This window comes from Ursus maritimus, unplaced genomic scaffold (genome assembly GCF_017311325.1).
Source record: "Ursus maritimus isolate PB19 unplaced genomic scaffold, ASM1731132v1 scaffold_33, whole genome shotgun sequence".
In the NCBI taxonomy this organism is placed as follows: Eukaryota; Metazoa; Chordata; class Mammalia; order Carnivora; family Ursidae; genus Ursus; species Ursus maritimus.
The window spans coordinates 16,497,696-16,521,655 of NW_024425897.1; the positions used below are offsets into that span (position 1 = coordinate 16,497,696).

Here is a 23,960-nt window from a genome sequence, read left to right on the forward strand (position 1 = left end):
TACCCCTGTACCCACCCCTGTGTTCATCATCGCTGCGTTCTTCACTTTCTCCCTTGTTTCCTAGTCTTTAAGACACACATTCTGAAGGGACTGTTTGCTTCTTAAGGAAAGAGACCTCATCTTCCCAAGCCCAGCATGTGAGCCAGTGAGTCAGCAAGTGCTCACCGGCAGAAGGAGGGAGGGAGACAGACAAGCAGTTTGAAAGTCAGCAGGAATTACCAAGAAGTCAGTCTTAGTCCATTCCTGCTGCTGTAACAAAAATACCACAGACTGGGTGGCTTAAATGACAGAAATGTATTCCTCACAGTTCTGGAGGCTGAGCATGTAAGGTTAAGATGCTGGCTGACCTGGGGACTGGTGAGAACCTATTTCCTGGTTTTCAGATGACCGCCTTCTCCTTGTGTCCTCACCTGGCAGAGAGCAGAGAGAGAAAGCACGCTCTCTTTGTGTATTTTTATAAGGACACTAATCCCATTCCTGATGTCTTCACCCTCATGACCTCATCACCTCCCAAGGGCTCTGCCTCCTAAACTCATCACATTCCGGGTTAGGATTTCAACATATGAATTTGAGGGGTGGGCACATTCAGCCCTTAGCAGAGACTGTTTATGTTTTGCTTGGATACCAAGGCTTTGCTGCTTTATTTAATTTTTTTAACTGTTCAGCTTCTACCTATTCAGCTCTCCTGTGTGCTAGGGTCTGTCCTGACATTTTGCACATAGAGTTACATCACAGCACCTCATATCAGCCATGCCCACCACCCTGGGGGGCAGACATTACCATCCACAACAAGGAAACAGAGGAACAGAGAGGAGTAACTTGCTCATCATGCCCCAGCAACATGTGAGCTCTTGATGTCACCCCCGTTAGTGGCTAGATTTGGGGGACTTTTCCCATCCTGCCCTTCCTGTGAGGGAGGCTCTTTGACCCTTCCTCCTTTTCTGGGGGGGGAGGGGTCATGGCTGGAGAAGGGAGCCAGGAGCTGGAGATGGAATACTGAAGTTAGCAGAGGGCAAATGGAACTGTCTAGAAGCTTGGGACAGCCACACACAAGGAGTGGTGATCCCAAGCATCCATTGTGTTTGTTGAATAGTAGTTATGTGGAATGTTGCCCAGCATCATGGAGAAGAAGAAAGAATCCCAGACTCAAACAAGTTTGAAAATTCTGGGTTCTAACAGGTAGACAAAGTCTCTTTTACTACAGGACTTTTCAGAGCTTGTAATATTCTTAATGTCCATAATGACTTTTCAAAACTTAGTGATCACGGAATCATAGTTTTCTTCACGGAGCATCTCTCAGGGTTAGTGTGGTATATGTGAGAAGTACTGGAAGGCTGAATTGTATCTTCCAACCCCGAGTGCTTTCAACGTGCAGGTCAGAGAAGCAGGAAGATGTTCATCCTGGTCTCCATCTAGCAGCTTAGGAAACCAAGGCACAGAGAGGTGTTGTGACTGGCTCTAGTTCGTAGCAGAGCACCCCTAAAACCCAGCCTGAGCCCCAGCCTGTGCTCTTGCCAACAGGCAAGCTTCTTCTTTGCAGATCTCTCTATTGCCTGCCCTAACATCGAAGAGCCCTTCTTCCTTTTATAGATGAACCTTCTTCACTTTGGGCCCTCATTGTTCTTTGGTTTCTTTGCTTATTTCTGGAATCTACATGAAGCATTAAATAAAACCAATGTAATTTAGTCCAGTGGGCCCCCGTGCCCCTGAGTGATGAGGTAAGAAGTTTGGGATCCTTGTCAGCAACACCAGAAGAAACGTATGGATGTTGGAACCTTGTTGGCTTGCAGAGAGAGTATCCTTAAAACCCAAATCAACCAGGTTGCCATAGCAACACTCACTCCAAGTTGGGGTGCACATGTCTGTCGGTCAACAGACTCTTGGGAGAACCTGGGAACTTGCAAAGCCCCTGAGACCCCAGTGAATCTGTTTGACTTCTTCTCTAGAGGAAGCCACCAATATTAGAAGAAAACACGAGCCATCAGAAGTCTTGAATGTGGCCTGCAAATACATTTTGCTTGGTCCATGCAAATGAACTGATTTTTCCCTTGAATTTATTAAAAATTAGGAAATTGCATATAAAAGTCTGAATTTCTGGTTTCTCTTGGAAGAATCAGAAAATCCAGCAACACTGGACCCATATTCCTGTTTGGCCACAAAGGACCAGAGCTGAGTGGTGGTCACCCCCTGTATATATGTATGTATGTATGTATTTGGTCACCCCCTTTAGATTGGCACACACTCTCCAACTTGCTACAGTTCCCCCCATTCCTGGTGTCTCCCCATCAACAAGGCAGATGGCAGCTGCCACCTAGCATTACATGCACCCTATTGTAATATATGTATGTATATAACATGTATGTTAGTTGTATTCATGTTCATGAATAATTTCCTGCGTCCATATCTCTATGAAAATTAGGAAAACGGTGGAAAAATCGAGAGGACCCACATTTTGTTTTTCAAACTTGTCTCTCGTTTGTCTAACTTGTAGGCATTGAGCTTTCATATCCTCACTCTAGGTCAAGGACTGGTGAACCATTTCGCTTGCCAATCAAATCTGGCCCACTGAAAGCCACACGGGCAGGCAGCCACTGTGGAAAACAGTTTGGCAGTTCCTCCAAAATTTAGCCATTAGAACTCCCATACAACCCAGTCATTCCATTCCTGGATATACACCCAGAAGAACTGAAAGCAGGTTTTAAACAAATACTTGTATACAAATGTTCACAGAAGCACTATTCACAGTAGTCAAAAGGTGGAAACCACCCAAATATTCGTCAGTGGATGAATAAACAAAACGTGGTCTCTCCCTACAATGGACTATTATGCAGCCATAAAAAGGAACAAAGCCCTGACACCCGCTACAAATTCAGCATGGACTCACTTCAGAAACATTGTGCTAACTTACAGAAGCCAGACACAGAAGTCTACACCACAAATCATTCCATTTCTATGAAACGTCCTGAAAATGTAAATCCGCAGAGACAGAAAGCAGATTGGTGGTTGCCAGGGGCCGGGGGAAGCAAACGAGGAGTGGCTGTCCGATCAGTCTCCTTTGGGGGTTATGGTTAGGGTTTGGATGTAGACAGAGGGTGACGTTTTCACCACCCAGACAGTATCATAAATGCCACTGAATTGGACATATTAAAATCATTTTATGTTACGTGAATTTCCCCTCAATTAAAAAAGAATAATCTGGCCTACTGCCTGTTCTTTGCATGTCTGAAACACTAGGAAGGTAGTTTTACATTTTTAAATACGTGTAAAAATCAAAAGAATGATAATATTTAATGATGTGTGAACATTATATGAAATTAATTTTAGTGTCCACAAACAGTTTTATGGGAAAACAGCCATGTGTGGGGTCTATGGCTGTTTCTGCACTACAGTGGCAGAGATCGTAATGGACCACATCTGAAATGTTTATTCCTGCTACTTTCCTCCCCGAGTTTGCTGACCTCTGCTCTGGGTCCTTTTCAACCAGGTGAGGGAAGTCCAGGAGAAGTCAGATGCAAGAATTGAGAGATGGGAGTGGCCAGTGGGCTTGTGCCGGGAGACAGGAATGAACAAACAAGCTTCCCTTGTTATTAGATGTGGTGTTTTCCTGCAGCTGCTCTAACATAGAACCACCCACTGGGTGAGCTGCAAACGAAAGACATTTATCTTCTCCCGGCTATGGGGCGGGAGGTCTGAAGTCAAGTCATGGGCAAGGCCGTGCTCTCTCCGATGGGTCTAGGGCAGGATCCTTCCTCGCCTCTTCCTGGCTTTGGTGCCTGCCGGCCATCCTTGGCCTTCCGTGGTTTGTAGATGCCCCGTTCCGATCTCTGCCTGGCCTTATGCGGCATTCTCTCTCTGTGTGATGTCATGTCCTCTTCCCTCTGTGTGTCTCTGTGTTCGGGGTGGACATACATTTGGGGGGGGGGGAAAGAACCCTTCAACCCCATACATCAGACACCCCCAAGACCTTTGATTCTAAATAATGAGCACGGACTATTCATGCCTTCTCTGCCGTACTCTGTGGCTGAGTGGAATAAGTGGAAAGGGATATTAATTAAGTGCTAAATTAAATATCAATTAAGCACCTTCTCAGTGCTAAGCATCGTTTAAGTGCTTGGTTAATCCTCCGGGGAACCAGTGAGGCACAAAGAGATTAAGCAAAAATCTGCCCAAAGTTTTACAGCTGACGTGTCGTGGAGCCAGGATGCCAACCCGGGCAGCTCTGACTCCGGAGCTTCTATTAACTCTGACAGCCGCCGTGCAGGGTTGCCATTTAAATTCTCGTCTTGTAAGTAAATAAGGGAACGATCTCAGCGATGCTTAAGAGACTCGGCTGGGGCAAAGCAGAGATGAGAACTCAGGAAGCAGGACATTGCTCTTCCCAGCACATGGAGGCAGCCCCTCCCCGAAGCCCCCATGCCTCTGATATTCCCATGTCTGCCTTATGTGGGTGGAGAAAGTCTTTTCTCCCCTGCCCTCACTCCAGGGTGATGTCTAGGGATGAAAGGAGCCAGCAGATGCAAAACGAGTCACCTGGAAGGCTTTGAGTGGGGCTCCGAAAACCCTGAGCTGGCTCCAAGCATTCACCCGTGAAAACCCCTTTCAGCCTTTAGAGAATCAAGGTCCTATTGACAAATGCAAAGACGTTGACATGTGCTTGGAGGCTGTGCTGCCTGCTCCAAGGTAAAAGGCATAGATCAGGCTGGTGAATGTGCTTCCTTGGAGTTCATCAGTCTTGCCTTTGTTTGGTACATAAGCAAGAATGATCACATCGAACATATCCATCATTAGGTTCTGTTCCTTTCCACAAGAATAGGAGCAGCAGGTAGAGGAGACGAGGGTGTGGCCCAGGGGTGCATTCAGAGCCCAGCTCCGTGGAGAATGGGGGCAGGTGTCAGAGCGAAGGCGCTCTGAAAACGCATCTGATTGCATCCACACCCATCCATCAGGCCTGGATTCGACACCTTGTCCTTTCTGCACCGACTATCAATCACGTGGCTTTTGAAAAGCCTGAGAAGATTGCACCTTTGGATGTGGTTTGCTGAGCTCGAGAATAGGGAACTGGGGCCGCTTTGTGAATGTATGTTTTCCTCTTTGAAATTTGCAATCAGACCATCTTTGAGCATTGGCCCTGAGCACCTTCACTGGCTCAGACTCATTCCTTAGTGATTGGCCAAGATTGGCCATTCTGTCCTTAGGGAATGGGATGAGTCAGTCACCTGGGAGTAGTGGCTTCTCTGAGAACTTGGGGAAACTTTGAGAAGACAATGAGCCGTTTGGCTGGTAGAACCTATGCTTGCTTGACCTCACGATGCCTGCTGGAGTGACAGGTGTAGGCACCCTGTCCCAACCCCCATGCTTACCATGCAGCACACACCCTTGATAAATAGTTGGGACTGTGGTCAATAGCCCCAAGACGTTTGGGGGTCATATTTGGTGACTCTCTTCATCTTGTGCATTCTTGGTATCGCTGATCTAGAGCAGAGGTTCTCAACTGCAGGCAGTTTTGCCCTTCTGGTCCCTGAGAACCCTTGGCAATGTTGGGAGACATTTTTGTTTGTCACAGCAGGGGAGCAGGGTGCTGCTGACATCTGGTGGGTAGAGACCAACGATGCTGCTGTGATGCCCAGGACAGCCCCCACAACAAAGAATCATCCAGCCCCGAATGTCAATTGTACCAAGGTCGAGGAACCCTGATCTAGAACATTCGTTCTCAACATGCAGTCCCCAAACCTCCAGCAGCCTCAGCATCACCCGGGAACTTGTTAGAAATGCAAATTCTGGTCCCCAGCCCAGACTTAGTGAATCAGCAACTCTGGGGTCAGAAACTACTATTTCACCTAGCCCTGACCGATTATGCCAGTCTGGGAGGCCAGAGCACTTTCTAGGTAAATTAAGACCTGCTAAACGACTATTGGAAGGGAAAGCAGACCTTGGGCTTTTGGGGATGGTGCCCTGTCCTGTGGGCTTGGTGGTTTAAACTGCTTCCAGGAAGGGCCCGCCTTTGACTTTTATGGGATATTGAATCTTGTTCACCGATATTGCCCCATTGCTTCAGGCCCCTAAGCAGATAAACAGATTGGGGGGGTTCCTATGGGAAATTCCTGATAAAGGAATTAGCAGGAAGCCCCCCACTCCTCAGTTCACTGGCCGTGTTGGGCAAATTACTGAACTTCTCTGATCCGCAGTTTTCTCTTCTGTGAAATGGGATGTGGTCCCGGTCTTTCTGGTTGCTGGAAGGATCCAGTCCCGGAGATGCCAGACATAGAGAAGGTTCATAAATGCCCATTTGCACTTTTTCTTTGAAGGACGAGCTGGGAGACACATGGCAACATTAGTTTCCTATGGTTAAAGTTTCCTATAATAAATTATCATAAACGTAGTGGCCCAAAACCACACGGAACTCATTCTCTTGCGGTTTTGAAAGACAGACATCCCAAAATGCTTCTACTGGGGCCAAAATCAAGGTGTCCACAGGGCTGGTTCCTCCCCACGGCTCCAAGGGATCTGTTTCCTTGCTTTTTCCAGCTTCTAGAAGCAAACAGCCCTCATTCCTTGGGTCACTGCCAGCATCACATCATCTTTTCTCCTCCAGGGGTCCGTGAGGTCACAGAGCCTTCTTCTTGGGACTTTGCTGGCTCTCTTTTATAAGGATCCTTTGTGATGACATGTAGGGCCCACTTGGATAATCTAGGATAGTCTCCCCATCTCAGGCTTCTTCATTAACCCCATCCTTAAAGGCCCTTTGCCATATAAAGTCACATGCACTGGTTCTGGGCATTAGAACATGGATGACTTCGGGGGGGGGGTGCCATTACTCAGCCCAGCACAGTCTCAGTTCTTCAGGCTGCTATAACAAAAATACTATAGATGGAGTGGCTTAAACAACAAATATTTTATTTCTCCCAGTTCTGGAGACTGGGGAAGTCTGAGATTAAAGGGCCAGCAGATTTGATGACTGGTGACAGCCTGCTGCCTGATTCGTAGATGGCCGTCTTCTTGCTGTGTCCTCCTACGGCACAAGGGACAAGGGGGCTCTCTGGGGTCTCTTTTATTAGGGCATGAATCTCATTCATGAGCGCTTCACTCTCATGCCCTAATCACTTCCCAAAGGCCATGCCTCCTCATACCATCACTTAGGGGTTGGGATTTCCACATGTGAACTTTGGAGGGACCCAGACATTCAGTCCATAACGCGCGAAGTCATTGTCAACTCTACATCAGTTCCGTTGTAGGAGACCCGCGGGTGAAAAGGCCCTTGCACTGAAGTTTGGTTGCAGGGTGATGTCTGGATACCACTGCTCCTCAGTTTATGGCAGGTGAAGAACAGCTCACACACCACCCTGGGGTTCTCAGCATCCAGTGGCACCGCGTCACCTGGGAACTTGTTAAAATGCATATTCTCAGGCCCTGCTCCGGCTTGAACTGAATCCGGTCTCCTGGCAGCCAAGCCCAGCCATCTGTATTTCAACAAGCTCCAGGTGATTGTGATGTATGCTTCAGGTTCTTAAAAGAAAGCTGTTACCCTTCTAAAACAATTCAGTGGTTTTTAGTATATTCACAGAGTTGTGCAACCATCCCTACTGTCTACTTCCAGAATGTTTTTATCACTCCCCCAAAGAAACCCCGTACCCATTAGTGGTCACTCCTATTGTGCCTCCCTCAAGCTCCTGGCAACCATTCATCTACTTTCTGTCTTTATGGATTTATCTATCCTGGACATCCATATAAATGGAATCTTACGCTATGTGGCCTTTTGTGTCTGGCTTCTTTCACTTAGCACGATGTTTCCAAGACGCATCTATGTTGTAGCATGAATCAGTATGGCCAAATAATATTCTGTTGTAGAGACACACCACATTTTCTTCTCCATTCATCAATTGATGGTCATTTGGGCTGTTTGTGCTTTTTGGCTCGTATAAATAATGCTGCCGTGAATGCTCAAGTTTGAAAACCACTGCTAAGGAGAATTCATCACAATCCAGAAATCTGGGTCTCGCTTTGCCCATTCAGAAGACAGAGTCCCTAAGAGTCTGATTGACATTAACCAGACTTTGGAGACTGATGTATAAACCCGGAATATCTGTTTATTAATGTACAATGAGAACTTGCTGTTACAAGCACTGCATTTCTCAAGGATCGGGTGATTATCCCATTTCCTCTCTGCAGTCCTCCCTTCCTGATGGCCGGATTTTTTTCAGGGGGTTTCCTGGGGCACGTAGAATAGGGAGAAGGGAAGTTTGTTGTAGGGAATATTTGAAGGCCTCAGGCTGGGACAGCCTGCTGTCTCTGGGCAGGGTAACTGAGAGTTCAGGCACATGGCCCGGCTTTAGATCCGGGCTCCACCGCTTGCTAGCTGTGTGACCTAGAGCAAGTTGTTCACACTCTCTGAACTACTTCCCTTTTTAAAATAATAATAACGAAGATGTCATTGGATTATTGTGCAGAATAAATGAGATAATGCCCATAAAGTGTTTGGTATCATGCCTAGTACCTGGCCCATAAATGGTGGGTACCACCACCTTTATAATGATGAGCCATCCCGTGGTTGCGGTGGGGGTGCCTTAGGGACTGTAGCTGTCGGAAATCTGCTCGTTCCATCTGTCTCCGTGACCTTGCATAAGGTCTACATTCTTCTGCTTGTAAGCGAAAGTACTCGAACTACTTTAAATGTTTAAAAATGAGGATTTGACAGTAACTGGAGAAGCTGCAGGGGCTCAAACGACATACCAGCTTTTGGGTTCTCTCCATCTTTCTACTCTGCTTTGTAAGTGTGTCGGCTTCCTTCTCAGGCAGGCCCTTCCCGCAGGTAGCCCCAGGGCCTCCGATGCGCAGCCCACCAGCTTAAGCTACTCCAGAGGATAGAGGAGATTTTAACCAAAAACCAAAACCAAAAACACAAAACAAAACAAAACAAAAAAACAACGGGGAGGTGGGCGGGGGGGGGCAGGGCATTTCGTGGACTCTGATTGGCCCGTCTTGGGTCACATGTCTACCCTTGACCCAATCATAGTGCTTTGGACTTCCCACACCTAGACTAAACACACTACACCCGGGGCTGGAAGGGAGGGTCAGCTCTAGGTTAGTTTTTCCCTGGAAAACCAGGCCGCTGTTACTAGAAGGAGCAGCTCCAGTGCCAAAGACCCCCGTCCTCCAGGTGGGCAGGGAGGGTCAAGCCAACACTCACCCCTGGGACTCTCCTTGTCTGTCATTTCATAGTTGACTGAACCCCTCTTTCAGTCTGTCTGTATACTTAATCCAGTTGTATCAGGCTCTCAATCTAGGTCCCTCCCAGCTCTTTGGGCAGGCATTCTCAACTGCAAAACGATTGCCATTTGAAGCTGGATAATTCTTGTGCCGGGGGCCTGTCCTGCTCATTGCAGGACGTTTTATAGCATCTCTGGCATCCACCCATTAGATACCAGTGGCACCATCGCCCCTGAGCAGGTACCCCCCCAAAATGTCTCCAGATATTGTCAAATGTCCCCTGGGGGCAACATCAGCCACTGCTGAGAACCACGGTTAATGTGTCTCTATCCAATGATCCATTAGGAGTCGGGCTGATTTCACTCTTGGAAGGTCAACTTCTCTGCTTATCTTCAAGTTTTCTCTGTACACCCCCCCCCCACTGGCAACAGTTCTCACCAAGAAACCATGGCCCCATTGCAGCTGAGGTCCCCTCCCTAGGTGGCCTCCGCTTCCACAGCTGCCACCACATCAGGACAAAGACCCGTCCCCTCTCTAGTACCTCAGTCCCACTTAGAGATGCTTTGGAGTGTGGACACCCCGTCTTGACCTTGGAATGTGACCCATTACAAGGCCGTCTCTACCATAGTCTGCAAACCACAGACAGTGTGACACGTCTCTTGATGGTGCTTTTAGCATCAGGGCACTGAGAGAGGGAGAAAATCTATTGTGTGAAGTCGACTGAGGGTGCCTGGTGTCTCGGGTTTCTTGAAGTCGGACCGGGGTCTCTCACACCAAGCTCGCCTGCTCTGTCCCTGCTGAGCCCACTCAGGCAGTAAATTCCGAGGAACGACTCTGTGTGGGGAACTTCTCCGCAGCCCTTTGTTCTATGGACAATTAACTTCCACTGAGCATTAACTACCGGGTGGCTGCATAATTAAAAAACATCACATTTCCACTGGGGGAGAATTTCAGCTCAAGCAACTCGGAATGGCTCTGATTTAAGATCCATAAACTCAGTTCAAGGCAATAAATATGTAAGTAATTGATGATGTAGTATGCAAGGAACTTAAGACCCATCCATCACACGCGGGCGAGCAGGGCTATGGACACGCTCTGAGAACAGGACGAGAGGAGGGGAATAAATGGCCAGAGGGACCTAGACAGTTCTGCCCTCCCCATAACTCACCGCTTTTCTCCACGGAGTCGTGGCCTTATTCCCTAAGAGCCTCGTCCCCGGGTTTTGTCTTCTCAGGCCAGGGAAAAGGGCTGCTAAGCAAAGCTGCAAACGAGCACGTGAGTTGTTCACGGGGAAAGTCCCTTTTTATTGCACACCTACTATGTGCCTGGCACTCGTTTCATATCCATGGATGGTCCTTAGGGAAACTGCAGGATGGGTTTGATCACACCCATTGGACAGAGGAGGAGGCCCGCAGAGGGGAAAGACAAAGCATCAACCACAAGGACAGACTCAGGATTTCAATTCAGGTCTGCCCCTGTAAATTCATTCCATTTTGTCCCCCTGCTTCTCAGGCAAAAGAGGGGGCTTGGGCCCCTGGGTGGCCTGCATTGCGGTCCACAAACGTGCCCTGTCATCCGTCTCTGGGTCCAGATGTCAAGCCCAACTTGTAGATTCCAGCCTCCGGTCTGCGTGTCCCCCGCCCCTCCCCACCCCGCGCCTGTCACCGATACTGCTGCTTCTGTTGGTTTATTTCAACGTGAGACCATTTACAATTGAAATTGATGGAGCACAGGGCTGGCTGTTTTTCTCCCTTCACAGGGACATTTGTGATGATGGCAGCGTGGGGCCTCTGTCTGTCAACTCTTGTTTTGTCCTCCTTTAAGCCTGAGCCTGGCACAGTAAGCCAACCTCTTCCAATTAGCATTTTCCTTCAGGTCAAAGAGACAGGTCCTATATCTCTGTGGTCTGAGATGGCTCTGCGTGGCTCTCCAGGTCTCCAGGCTGCCTCTCCTCAGGGCTCCTGTCCCAGGAAGGGTGCACAAGAAGACCCCCCTTACTGACTCTGCTAACGGGCTCTCTTCCTCATTATCTGAAGAGAGACCGTAATGCTCACAAAGGAGGCTCCCCAGTTAAGGAGATCTAGGTTCAAATCCCAGAAAGAACATTTTCCTTAGCTGACCCCCAGCCTCAGTTTCCCCATTTGCAAAATGAGATCGTTGGTACTTAACTCACAGGGCAGGCTGGTCATTCACTCACTCATCCATTCATTCATTCAGTAACTACGTGTGGAAGTGCCACTCTGCCCATCACTGTGCTGGCTACCGAGGATGCAGGAGGGAATGAAAGAGACATGGTTATTACAGTCAGTGAGCGAACTCATGTCAGACCTGTAGGTCAGGGGATCCCCAAACTTGACTGCACATTGATATTACCTGGACACCTTTTGAAATTTTCAAAGCCAGGCCATACCCCAGCACAGTGAAATCAAGGGTCAGCGAACTTCATGACAGAGCTAGATAGTAAATACTTGAGGCTTTGCAGGCCCTATGTCTCTGTCATGGCTACTCAACGCTGCTCTTACGGTGCAAAGGCAGCCATAGACACTGGGCGTGGCTGTGTGCCAATAAAACTTTATTTACAAAACAGGCCAGGGGGCCAGATGCATGGCCCAGGGGTCAGGATTTGCTGACCCCTGCACTAAACCACAATGTGGGGAGGAAGCACAGGTGTCAGATGATTCTAGCGCGCTGACAGTTTTGGGAAGTGACTTGGGCACTGCCCAGTCTGCATTAGCCCTTATCAGTTTTACTAATGCTGCAGCTCAGAGAAACAGGGACAGAAATGGGACAATAACCCTGGTCTCTAACTCCAAACCCCATTCTTTTGATCACTCTGCTTCTCTGTTTGAGGCTCCCAGAGCCTCAATTTCTTCATCTGTAAAATGGGATCAATACTAGACCTCCCTGACAGGGTGCCTAAGAGGACTGAGTGTATGAAGTGACATACATGGCAAGTCGCCCTCTGGAGGGACTGTGTCAGTGGTTCCCACTATAGGCAGGAGTCAGGAGTGAAAATGGTCCAGCAGTCCCAATCCTGGGGGAGCTGAGGAAACCCTGGGGCCCTGGACAGACAGGCAAGTGGGGAATGGTTTGAGAGAGGAAGTGCTGGGTTCCAGTTTTGGGCGGATGAGCTTGTTCGGTCCGCTGTCCTAGTTGAGGTCCCAGTCCCAGGTCAGAGCTTGAGGGCTGGGCAGAGTAGGGTTCCTCACTTCCCAGGACCCCTGACTGGCCCAGGCCCTGCAGGGTGTGAGGAAGTGAAGCCTTCATTCAGAGGACTGGGTTGCTGGCTTATTTTTGCTGGAATTAGCACGGAAAACGCTCACCTCTCAGCTCTACGCCAAACTCTGCATGGGACACTGGACACATAAAGATGAATCATTAGCTGTTCCTACTCTCCAGGAACTCGTGGTCAAGGGTGGTGGTAAGAACAGATTCCTAAGCAGAGGCTCTCCCTGTGATGAGCCAGCTGGCCCGGAGGGGTAAGCACAGGATGCTATGAGAGGGTCATGGCAGGGGCATTGCCCCCTTGTGCATTCAGGGAAGGCTTCCTGAAGGAGTCACGCCTGAGCTGGATCTTGGAAGAGCAGTTGGTTGAGTCAGGCTAAAGGAATTGGGGAGGGGATACAGAAGCATCTTTGAAGGTGGGAGGTGGAAAATAGCAGATCCATGATGTGAATGGGACTTGGGGAGGGCTGGGCGGGGGCTGGAGACAGCAATGGGGCCATGAGCAGTTTGGAGCCCACACTTGGCCCTTACCTCCGTCCTGCTGCCTTCCAGATGCATGGGGCATTTTTGTCCTCTTTGGCCGGGATGAGCGTATTCTTCCTTCCCACCTGAACTCTGTCACTTGAGTGGTATATATGACCTATAACAAAGGTCCTCGAGACAACGATTATGCATAGACCAAGCCCACTCTCAGGGTCATATTTAAGGAACCCACATCCTCCCCCCCAACACACACATACCAAACTCCACAGCATGTATTTCCTTATTGATAATTTATCTCCCAAATAAGCCAAGTTGGGTCTGTTACCTTAATGAAATTCTCCTGGATTTCTAAATAAGATTTTATTCCCTTTTTATATTTTACTTTTATTAGCTTATTATATAAGCTACTTTTGACATTTCAAGATGACCCCCCCCCTCCTCTTTCTACACCACAGCAGAAAAATTATATCAAGAGGAATTTCGAGGGGAGGGTTTGGGGTAGGGATGCAAGAAGAAAGACAGGTTTCCCGATACATCTTGTTTTTAGGATTGAGGGAAGACTGATCATTAATGCCACCCCCCTGCTCCAATCTGTGGGGTAATGGCTCATGGAGTTAGAGGCCCATTGCCCCACTTTCCCTGTCATGCCCCCCCCATAAGCCCCACGTCTCCCCGCACACATCCCCACCCTACTGTTAAGCTTGGATTCTCCATCCATCAACCCCAGAAGGAAGATAATTACTTGCGTGGCACCCGGGTCTCCCATTGTTTGGTTACAAGGTTAAAAATCCCTGATACACTTTAATAAATTCAGCAGTGAGCACATTATAAAATGTAATTAAATGCCTCAGCCATCCTCTCTTTCTTTACCGGCAGTGAAATTTAATTGAGGCCACCTGAGGGGGCTGAAATAAATCACACGTGATGACTCTGGGATTCACGTCCCTCTCCGGGAGACAGAGTGGTGGCGTCACCATCCACAGGCTGATTAGTAGGCAATTCAGGGGATCCCAGCTCGGCAGGGATCTGCCAGGATTCAGACCCAAGGTGGCGATGGCCTTCTTTAAAGGGGGAGAATGATTTTCGTTTGTCTACTAGATCTTGAAGGTGTTTCCAGTTTGGCTTCAATTATTTTAAGAAAATTTTGTAACCTGGGGCCAGGAAGAATGTGTGTAGAGAACTTTGGGATTCCCTGCCATGTCTTCCCCCTCCTACCCTGTGTCTGCACTTTCCTGCCTCCTGGCCCCACGTATCAGCCCTCTGTCTGCTGTGCTACCATTTGCTCAGTGCCCTGACTGCTCATCTGTCCTACTGAGCTGGATTCTACCTGCAGACACTCTCCAGAAGCCGCTTTTGTGGTCTCTCTCCCATTTGGCCATGACCAGGACCACCACCCCTCCGACTGTAACTTAGACATCCTCAGGGTCTTCTCTCTGCCTTGATAAAGTGACAACTGGATAATCATAGTAATAAGCCCGGTCAGAAGCGGGGAGAGGAGAGAGTTAATTTTCCTTCCCCTCTGATTTCACAAGCGGACATGGTTTTCAGCAGTGGCCGGTAATCAGAGCATTGCCTCCTCATGGATTATTCTACTGGAAGACAGGGACGGCTAGTCAGAACACAGGCTCGGGGCGAGGCTCGTGGGGGTTAGAATCTTAGCTGGACTGCTTACTAGTGCTACTGTGCCTCGCTCTTCTCTTCTGTAAAATGGGTGTTAAAATGACAGAGCGCACAGGGCGCTAGGATGAGGTGAGCAGAGGGATACCACCAAGCGCTCATGCACATTTTGGCTTGGAGGAGGGCAGGACATTCGTCCAAGGATTCACGCCATGTAAGTGGCAGAAATAGGTCTACAGTCCGGGTCTTCTGGGTGCAGAGAAAAAAAATCTTTCACAATGGATACATATATTGAATAATCACATGGTATACTTTAAATATCTTACAATTTTATTTGTCAGGTGCGCCTCAATAAAACCAGAGGGAGAAATGGGGGAGAAAATCTCTCTGGTCATCAGCCAAGGAAACGAGGTAGACAGCCCTAAATCAGGGGTTGACACACTTTTCCTATAAAGGGCCGGGTGATAATTATTTTTGGCTTTGTGGGCCATCCCCTCTCTGTCACAGTGACTTAACTCTGCTGTCCTAGTGGGGAAGCAGTCACAGACAATATGCAAATGAGTGGGTGCGACTGAGCGCTGATCAGGCTTTACCTACAAAAGCAGGTGATGGGCTGGATTGGGCCTGGGGGTCGTTCTAACTGGTGTGCGAATCCTAGAGGCGGTAGTAACAGTAATGCGTCGGGCACCCGGCTGAGCCCTTGTCCCACTACATCATTCCTACTCATCCTCCTAGCAAGCTTGTGAGGGAGATCTGACTCCCTATTCCCAGGAGACAAAAAGGAGACTCAGAGGTAAAATTGCCCAAGCCACCTAGCTAGGAAGCAGCAGAGCTGACGTCTGAACACAGGGTCTGCTTACCGCGGGGTCCCACACTCTCTCCCACACTCCAGTGGGCAAGCTGATGACAGAGAAGCCCTTCCCGTTCAGAAATAAAGTAGGCTCCTCTGTCTCCAAAGGAGGTCCACGTTCAGGGCCTTGTCACTAGTTTAAACACCGTACACGTGTGGATTGGTGTGGCCCTGATAACCTGCCCCCCTTTCCTGCAGTCCTCCTATTTCTAGACAGACAGCTTCGCCTTGCTCTTTGTTTTGACTCAATGCCATGGGAATCCCTGACTCTCCTCCGAATGGTCTCTTCCATCAGGAGCAAACAGCACTGTCCTTGCTCACCCCTCGCATCTCTAACCAATGTGAGTCCCCCCCCACAACACCTGTTTCTTCCCCTCTGACATGGCACCTGGGCCCATCTTATGTACACGCTGACCAGCGCCAGGTGGCTCCCTGGATGTCTCCATAGCCATCAAGCACCCTTAAAGATAATGAAATTTGGATCTTGGGAAAGGGCTTATAGTTGTCTCAGGGAGAGAATGATGTCCAAATACGCAAAGAAACCCAATTTGGCTTTGAAGCACCACGGAACCGTAACCTTTAGAGACAGCGCATAATTAAAAAAAACTTTTAGATCTGATATATTCGAATTGGATATTAAAGCAAATAGAGTTATTCCCTGCTATGTGAAGAATACCGTGAGCAGTTTTAGCTGAGGATTGGTTGGCCCCTTGGATAAATCCAGGGGGATTTTAGCTGGTGACTGGCCTGTGACCCCAAAAGAAAAGTTTCGTGGTCTAAGTTTTATTAGTTTCTGGTATCTTTGAGCCCAAAGAATTTGCTACTTGATCTGAATGCAGCACTGTTGTTAAGAACTCACTCAGGCTGGCAGTGCTCCTGGGCTGGAAGCTTAGGGCAGCTTGGAATTTCCATTTTATTTGTGGTGTTTCTGAGGATGAGCTCTCGGGGTTTGCCTGGCTCAAGCCCCAGCTCTCCCAGCGAAGAAGGAGTTATGAAGATTAAATGAAATAATACATCTACAGCACTTAATCTGAGTCCTGCCATACAGTAGGTGCTCAATTAATGTTAGCTGTGATTATTAATAGTTCTCTGTGCTCAGAGGTCTTTATCTCCATGGAAACCTTTAAGGCTAGTGTAGCTTCTATCCGAGAGGGTTGAGAGGCTGCAACAGAGGGCTTCTTGAGGTCTTTTAGCTCCAGGACTGCATCACTAAGCAGTAATTCTCCCACTCGCCTCAGAAGGAGACACGCTATCGGAAGATAGTGTGGGGTAGGGGTGCAGGGAGACTGAGTTCAATCCCGACGTACGCCAAATACGCGCTGTGGGACTTTGAACAATGAATGTTTTCATTTTCCTTACTTCTTCTTTTTTTTTTTTTAAGATTTTATTTATTTATTTGTCAGAGAGAGACAGCCAGCGAGAGAGGGAACACAAGCAGGGGGAGTGGGAGAGGGAGAAGCAGGCTCCCAGCGGAGGAGCCTGATGTGGGCCTCGATCCCAGAACACCGGGATCACGCCCTGAGCCGAAGGCAGACGCTTAACGACTGCGCTACCCAGGCGCCCCCATTTTCCTTACTTCTAAACTAGGAATACAGCCTCATAGGATTGTTTGGATTAAGTGAAGAAATGGCTCCAAGAGGCCTATCCCCACTTGGGATTCATATGGATAAATAAGACCAAGCATCGCTCCAGTGCCAGGCCGCGGACTGATTACTCTGGGGTGTGGATTTCTTACTGGGCCACTGCAACTGATCATGAAAGCTCAAATGGGAAAGCCCTGGGCTGGGAAAAGAATGGCCTTGTAAAGGTCAGGGTTGATGCTTTGGACCCTGCTGTGTGGGGAGTTGAAAGATGGTTGGGTTGGTGGGGGGGCGGGGGGCTCTTATTTTTGTCCCAGCCTGACGGGCCATTCTTTGCTTGGCCACCAGAGGGAGCTCTTCAATGAGTGAGATCACCCCCCACTCCCACCCCCAGCATCCGGCCTCTGTTCTAATATACTTGGGGGTTCCCCTCGCCTTAAAACAAATCCCAAAGTCCGTGTTTTATTTCCCTTATGAAATGTATCACTGTCTGAAATTACCTTGGGTTTTTATTTGTTTACTCACTCTCTGACTCTAGGCTCAGAAAATTTAATTATCCTGTTCACCATACACCTAGCTCCTAAAACCGTACCCAGCACAGCAAAGGTGCTGTATTGGTTTCCTACAGCTGCCGTGACAAATTACCACAAACCCAGTGGCTTCAAACAACACCAATTTATTACCTTACAATTTGGGGGATTAGACGTCCAAAATTAGTCTCACAAGGCTGAAGTCAAGGTGTGTCGAGAGAGCTGGTTCTTCTGGAAACTCCAGGGGAGAATCTTCCTTGCCTATTCTGGCTTCCTTGGCTGCTGGCCCTCTCCATCCTCAAAGCCCCCAACTGTCCCATCTCCTCCACTACCTCGACCCTCTTGCATACGTAAGGACTCATGATTACATCGGCCCGCCTAGATAATCCTTAGTTTAATCACATCTGCAATATCTCTTCTGCCAGTTAGGTGACTTACCTGCCGGTTCCAGGGATTAGGACGTCTTGGGGAGGGGTGTGGGCATGATTCTACTCATGAAAATCTTGCTGGCTAACTGCAGGGGTGACTGCTGAAATGAACAGCATACCATCACACCACCTGCCAGGCTTCTGGCAGCCCTTCCCTGAGCATATAAGGGTCAATGTTCAGCATTTCCTTTGCTCCTCCCAGACAGAGGTAGGAGGCAGGGACACTCCAGGATGGGTTGAACTCCCTGTATCTGGAGAGCCGTCTGGACTAGAAGCATCTGGTTCGTTCCTGTCTGTGGTTCAAATGCCAACTCAGTCACTAGCTATGGATGATTGTGTATTGCTTCTAAGCCTCAGTGTTCCCGTCTGTGAAATGGGGATGAAGGTGGCCGTCCTTTATCGAACCCAAGCTCTGTGACCTGAATGAAATACCCCAGTCCTGGCCTTTATTTGCTGTGTGACCTTGGGAAAATGGTGTCACGTCCTGATTTACTTGTTGGTGAGACAGGGCTAATCCTAACAGCTGCTATGCTCCATGCACCATAGCCTTCAGTGGATGGGTTACACGAGGTAAAGTACAGAAAGGGCTTATTTGGCAACAGCGCTCGGCACACCGTAGTGCTCCATAAGAGGCATATCTGTTATTATTTTTCTCATTTCTTTTCTTCTTCTTTGTCTTCGTCTTCGGCACCTTTTTTTCTCTTACTTTTTTCTCCTCCTCTTCCTTTGCTTTATTGTCCCCTGTTTTTGTTTTTTTTTTTAAGATTTTATTTATTTATTTGACAGAGACAGCCAGTGAGAGAGGGAACACAAGCAGGAGGAGTGGGAGAGGAAGAAGCAGGCTCCTAGCGGAGAAGCCTGATGTGGGGCTCGATCCCATAACGCCAGGATCATGCCCTGAGCCGAAGGCAGACACTTAACCGCTGTGCCACCCAGGCACCCCTATTGTCCCCTGTTTTTACCTGGTGTCTCTGTGTTAAATGTTTTTAAATATTTTCCGCACACCTGACTCTTCTGTTAGCCTGAGTTCCTGCCTGCCACGTCAGAGCCCGAGCTTCTCATTTCAAAGCTCTACATAACACGGAGGCTTTATGAATGTCGATGCCTTGTGTTGGGGCTTCTGTCTGTCCATCTGGCTCCCCAGGGTGTTTTGAAGACCGAGGCTCCTGGCTTCTCCCCTTTCTGTATGGAGGAACGGCTGAGAGGGCATAGACAGGGACCTGCGGGAGGGGAGAAGAAAACCTCCTTCCCTCCAACACTCCCTTTCAGTACATTGGAAATGAAAACATCTGAGAAGAGATTTCTATTATTCTACCCCTAGGACTGAAGGCACCAGGGACGCGCACAATTCTGTCTCCGTGTCTGCATGACTTGTTATCAGAAAATTAGAGTAGAAAAGAAGCTTTTGTTCAGCTATGGAGACATCGTAATAGGCGCTTTGATTGTTAAACAGAAGTTTCTGTATCAGTTTAATTGCTATAAATGCTATTTGCCTTCTCTGTTATGATAAGGCCTGGATTTTCATAGATTTCCACACACCCCCCCTTCCCTTTAAATAGTTTTCCTTTGCTTTTAGGCTCGAGTTGGCAAGTGTAATGAAATACGCACGAGGAAAGGAAAGAGAGGCTCTCAAAGTTCAGGTCTGCACACCCACGTTCGGAGCCGTGTGCAGGTTATTAGTGCTTGCCACTAATGACGCTGTAGCTGTGCTGTGTGATTGACAGAATTCACCCCTTCCACCAGATACCGGGAAATGAAACCAAACGACTAAACTTAATTACTTCTACTTCTTGAGGAGGTGCCGTGATTGAGAAGAACAGCATAACTAGATATGAATCTAAAAGTCAGTTGTGCTTATAATAAGAGGATTTGTTCTCTGCTGACTTGAGCCTCGAAAGTACCATCTTGGTTTCTTGGGGTTGGGTGGGGGTGCGAGGTGGTTGAGGAAGTAGAAAATATTTAGATCAGGGCTTCTCAGCCTTGGCACTTTCGACATTTGGGGCTGGTTAATTCTTTGATGTCGGGGCTGGCCTGCCCAGTGTAGGATGGTGAGCCAAATCCTTGGCCTCTACCCACCGGGTGCCAATAACTCCTCCCAACCCCACTGTGACAACCAGAATTATCTCCAGATATTGTCCAATGTCCCCTGGGTAGCACAAGTCACCTTGGCTGAGAATACTGGTGAAGGGGCTTTTGCAGGACTTCTGAGCAGTGGCAGAATTGCTCCGTGAGGTTCTGCCGGAGTCTAGCAGAGTGACCTCGAGAATGTCACTGCATTTCTCTGAGTCCCCGAGTCTTCCTTTATAGGGAATAATGAGCACACTGACTGCACGGAGGCATAGTTTCCAGGTCTACACAGCACAGGCTAATGCCTAACACATATTAAGCGATCAATTAACTCAATGCCGCTATCCTAATACGCTTGGACTCAGCAAACCTATAGGAAGTACTTACTTTGCTCTTGGTGATGCAAAAATGAGGCTGGGGTCCCGGTCCGTGCAGGAGGGCCACATATACACACACTTGTTGGTTCTGCCTTATTCGTCACCCGTGGCAGACATTGCTGATCAGTCTTGGTGTTCTTTCCTATTGGGCTTCAGCATCTTTCTCAACACACTTTTCCCAACAGCTGCTACGAATGTCCCATGAGATGAAGCCTATTCGGCACTCCTAGTTTAACTAACGCTTTCTCTTCAGCCCAGCTGTCCCGTCTGCACCTGCCCCAGCGCTGGAGAAAGCATTTTAAGGAGTTAGCAAGTAGCGTCCATCTTCCCAAATCAGACTTAAGTCCCCAAAGGAGATAGAAATGGAAAGAATGCTCTCCTTTGCTCTTTTTTTAAAATTGTTTTTTCTTTTTTGTCTCTTTTGTTTCCCTTGGAAACTGAAACAAGGGGCAAAATGGCTTAGATTGGGTGACATTTAGCTTTTAGTTAAACTGGAGGAAATTCCACCGGCTATGATTCTGATTGATATATCATGCTGTTTCTAACATGGCTTTTCTCTGCCCTTTGGGCTTGGAAAATCACTAGCTCTCCCAGAAAGGGTCCCAGCTTTACAAGGGCAGAGTTGGGGTTTCTGGAAACAGCTTTCAGATGGCTGTCGACAGTGTCATTAGACAGAAGAGAGGAGTGAATGGGTTGGGGGTTAAATGCTCTCTGATTGGTTCAGACATGCCCAGCTCCCGGTGAGTGCACCACTCCAGAACAGTGGCTGTGAAAAATGGGGTAGGTGTGTGTTTGTAGCTCCAAAAACAGAGAACTGGCTCCATCTGTATGGCCTGAGAAAGGAAAGCTGGTGTGGGTTGGCCACTCGCTTTCTCTCTTGCTAGCTGGTGGAGAATTTCGCATGCAATGCAGCTTCATTTCTGCTGTTGTTTCACACCTCCCCAGGGCATTTGAGGTCCAGAAGGAGGGACGTGAGGGCAGCTAGGCAGTGGAGTGAAGGTGGGGGCTGGTGCCCAGCATCTGTGGGAGAAATCCCAGAACTCAGACAGAGGTGGAGTGATAGCGGAAGGTACTGGGATTTAGCTTAAGGCATGGAAGGAAACACCAGATGGGGACGGGCACCCAGTCTGAAGTCTGTGTGATTTATTGTTTCTTCCTCATTCCCATTCATCCATCAGTCTATTCATCTATCTATCCATCCATCCATACGTACATCTACCTACCTACCAATTCATCCACTCACCTAACCATCCATCCATCCATCCATCCATCCATCCATCCATCATCCATCCATCCACCTATCTACCATTCCAACCACCCACCTACCCACCTGTCCATCTGCCTACTCATCTGTCTTTCCACTTACCTATCCAACCACTTGTCCACCCAACTGTCCAAATATTGATCCACCCATCCATCCAACCATCCACCTACCAATCCATGTAACCACCCATCCATTCATTCGTCCGACCACCCACCTACCCATCTGTTCATCTGCCCACTCATCTGACCATCCACCCATCTATCCAAACATTCATCCATCTATCCCTCCATCCACTCACTGTTGCATTCACTCCGAAACCTATCCACTTATTTATTTATTTATTTTAGAGAGAAGGGGGGGAGGGGTAGAGGGAGAGGGAGAGAGAATCTTAAGCAGGCTCTACTCCTGGCACAGAGTCTGACGTGGGGCTCGATCTCACAACCCTGAGATCATGGCCTGAGCCGAAATCAAGAATCAGATGCTTAACCGACAAGCCACCCAGGCAGCCCTCCATCCACTTATTTTAACATGAGTTTAGATGGTACGTGGTTGGACATATTGTAAATAATTACTGACAATATAGAGAAAGTGATATTAGTTTTCAATATAGAGTGTTCTTTTAAAATAAGTGTATTTAAACAAACAAGAAGAGTTACCTTAAGATAGTGAGTAAAGCATTGTATGGGTTGTACGGGACAAAACTGGGAAAGGGGTACAAGCATGCCTGGCATTTGGAATCCACCGCATTAGAACTTGGCACACGAGCATGTGCTCTAGAGTCTCTCAAATCTGGATTCACAGCTGCTGTGCGGCCTCCAAGGTGTATGACCTTGCACCAGGAACTTCCCCGCCCCGAGTCTCAGTTGTGTTGTCTGTAGGGTGGGGAGGCTAACAACCCCTTTTTTCGGGGTCGTTTTGAGAATCTAACAGGCGGAAGCATGTGAGTCACTTACCGTGTGCCTGGCACACACTTAGCACTCTGTCAATGGGAGTGACGCTCATTTTTCTTCTTGCCACAGCTGGCTTCTTTCAGGGTGCTCCTTGGCTGCCCTGCCCAGGGGACCTTGCTCAAGTCAAAGCAACACATGTTAAACCAGTGTTCCATTTGGCTTTAGTTTAGCGAGTGACGGTGGTGGTCACGGAAGCCGGCGAGCTTCCCTCTTCCTTCCAGGGTTCGGCTGGAGCCCACCCCATCCTCTGACCCTCTGTGTAACTGGCTCTTCTCCTCCTCTCTTCTCTCCCTGCAGACACATTGTCCGTGCCGCGCTGGTCCCCGCAGATCCCTCGCAGAGACCTCGGCAACTCCATCAAGCACAGGTAGGCTGGATTCCCGTGGGCACTGGTGCTGGGCTTTCTGGCCACCAGAGTGGGGAAAGGCTGGGGAGATATTTTGCTCCAGCTCCTGTGTCGCCATGGCCCTCTGTCCTCTGCCAAGAGAAACCTCATTGTGTCATCTTATTAACCTGGCCTTTGCAAAATCAGCATGTAATGGTTAAAAGCCAGGCTTTGGAGTCCGACTTTCCTATGTTCCAATTCTGGCTAGTAAAGCTTTGCAACCTTGAGGAAGTTATTTAACCTCTCTGAGGCTCAGTTTTTTCATCAGATAATTCTGCCTACCCATAGGGTGTTATGAGGATCAAATGAGATATATATGTCAAGTGCCAAGCAAAGGATGCATAATAATCACTCAGTGAACAGTATCATTGTCAAGACCAATGCTTTACATTCCTAAATTTGGGTCTCCCCACCAAGAAGACGAGATTGGATACTGAACTCTGAGCTCACTCTCTGTTGAGATGTAGGTCAGTTCAGAGCTCCAGCCCTATTGGGTCCATGAAAATAAGCTCCCCAGGGGTACACCTGTCCCTTCAGGAAGGAGACTTGTATCTAGTAAACATCCCTTATAAGAAGTTCTTTAACTTTCCAGATTTAACTTTCTACATTTTATGTCATTATCCTCACAGTCTCCTCACAATCTCAGTGAGGTAAGTAGCGCAAGTGTGGTTCTATCCATTTGACAGATAGGGAAACTGAGGCCCTGCACGATTCAGCGATGGGCCTACAAGCTAAATGACCTCCCCACTCTGGGTTCTTTGGACACTGCTGCTCAGAGTTTTCTTTGTACTGAGGCCTCTGGGAAGCAGCGGAGGGACCTGTTCACTCGTTCATGGATTCTTAGCCCTAGTATTTGTCGAGCATTTCTGTGCCTGGGTAGCAGCACCGCGCAAGACCTAGGGCCTGTGCCCTTGGGGAGCTCGCGATCCGGTGGACGGTTAGAAGGCTAACAGGCCGCGACAGTACGTGGGAGCGGGGCTACAAGGGGCGGGGGGGGGGG

At 48.5% G+C, this 23,960-nt stretch overlaps 1 protein-coding gene across 1 annotated transcript in view; it reads left to right on the forward strand.

The window, feature by feature from the left end:
• Positions 1–23,960, forward strand: part of KSR2 (kinase suppressor of ras 2) — a 391,016-nt gene that overhangs the window by 270,804 nt on the left and 96,252 nt on the right. Inside the window, exon 6 of the mRNA XM_040619875.1 lies at positions 22,873–22,942. Coding sequence (XP_040475809.1) covers positions 22,873–22,942 — 70 coding nt within the window. The remainder of the gene's footprint in view (positions 1–22,872; positions 22,943–23,960) is intronic.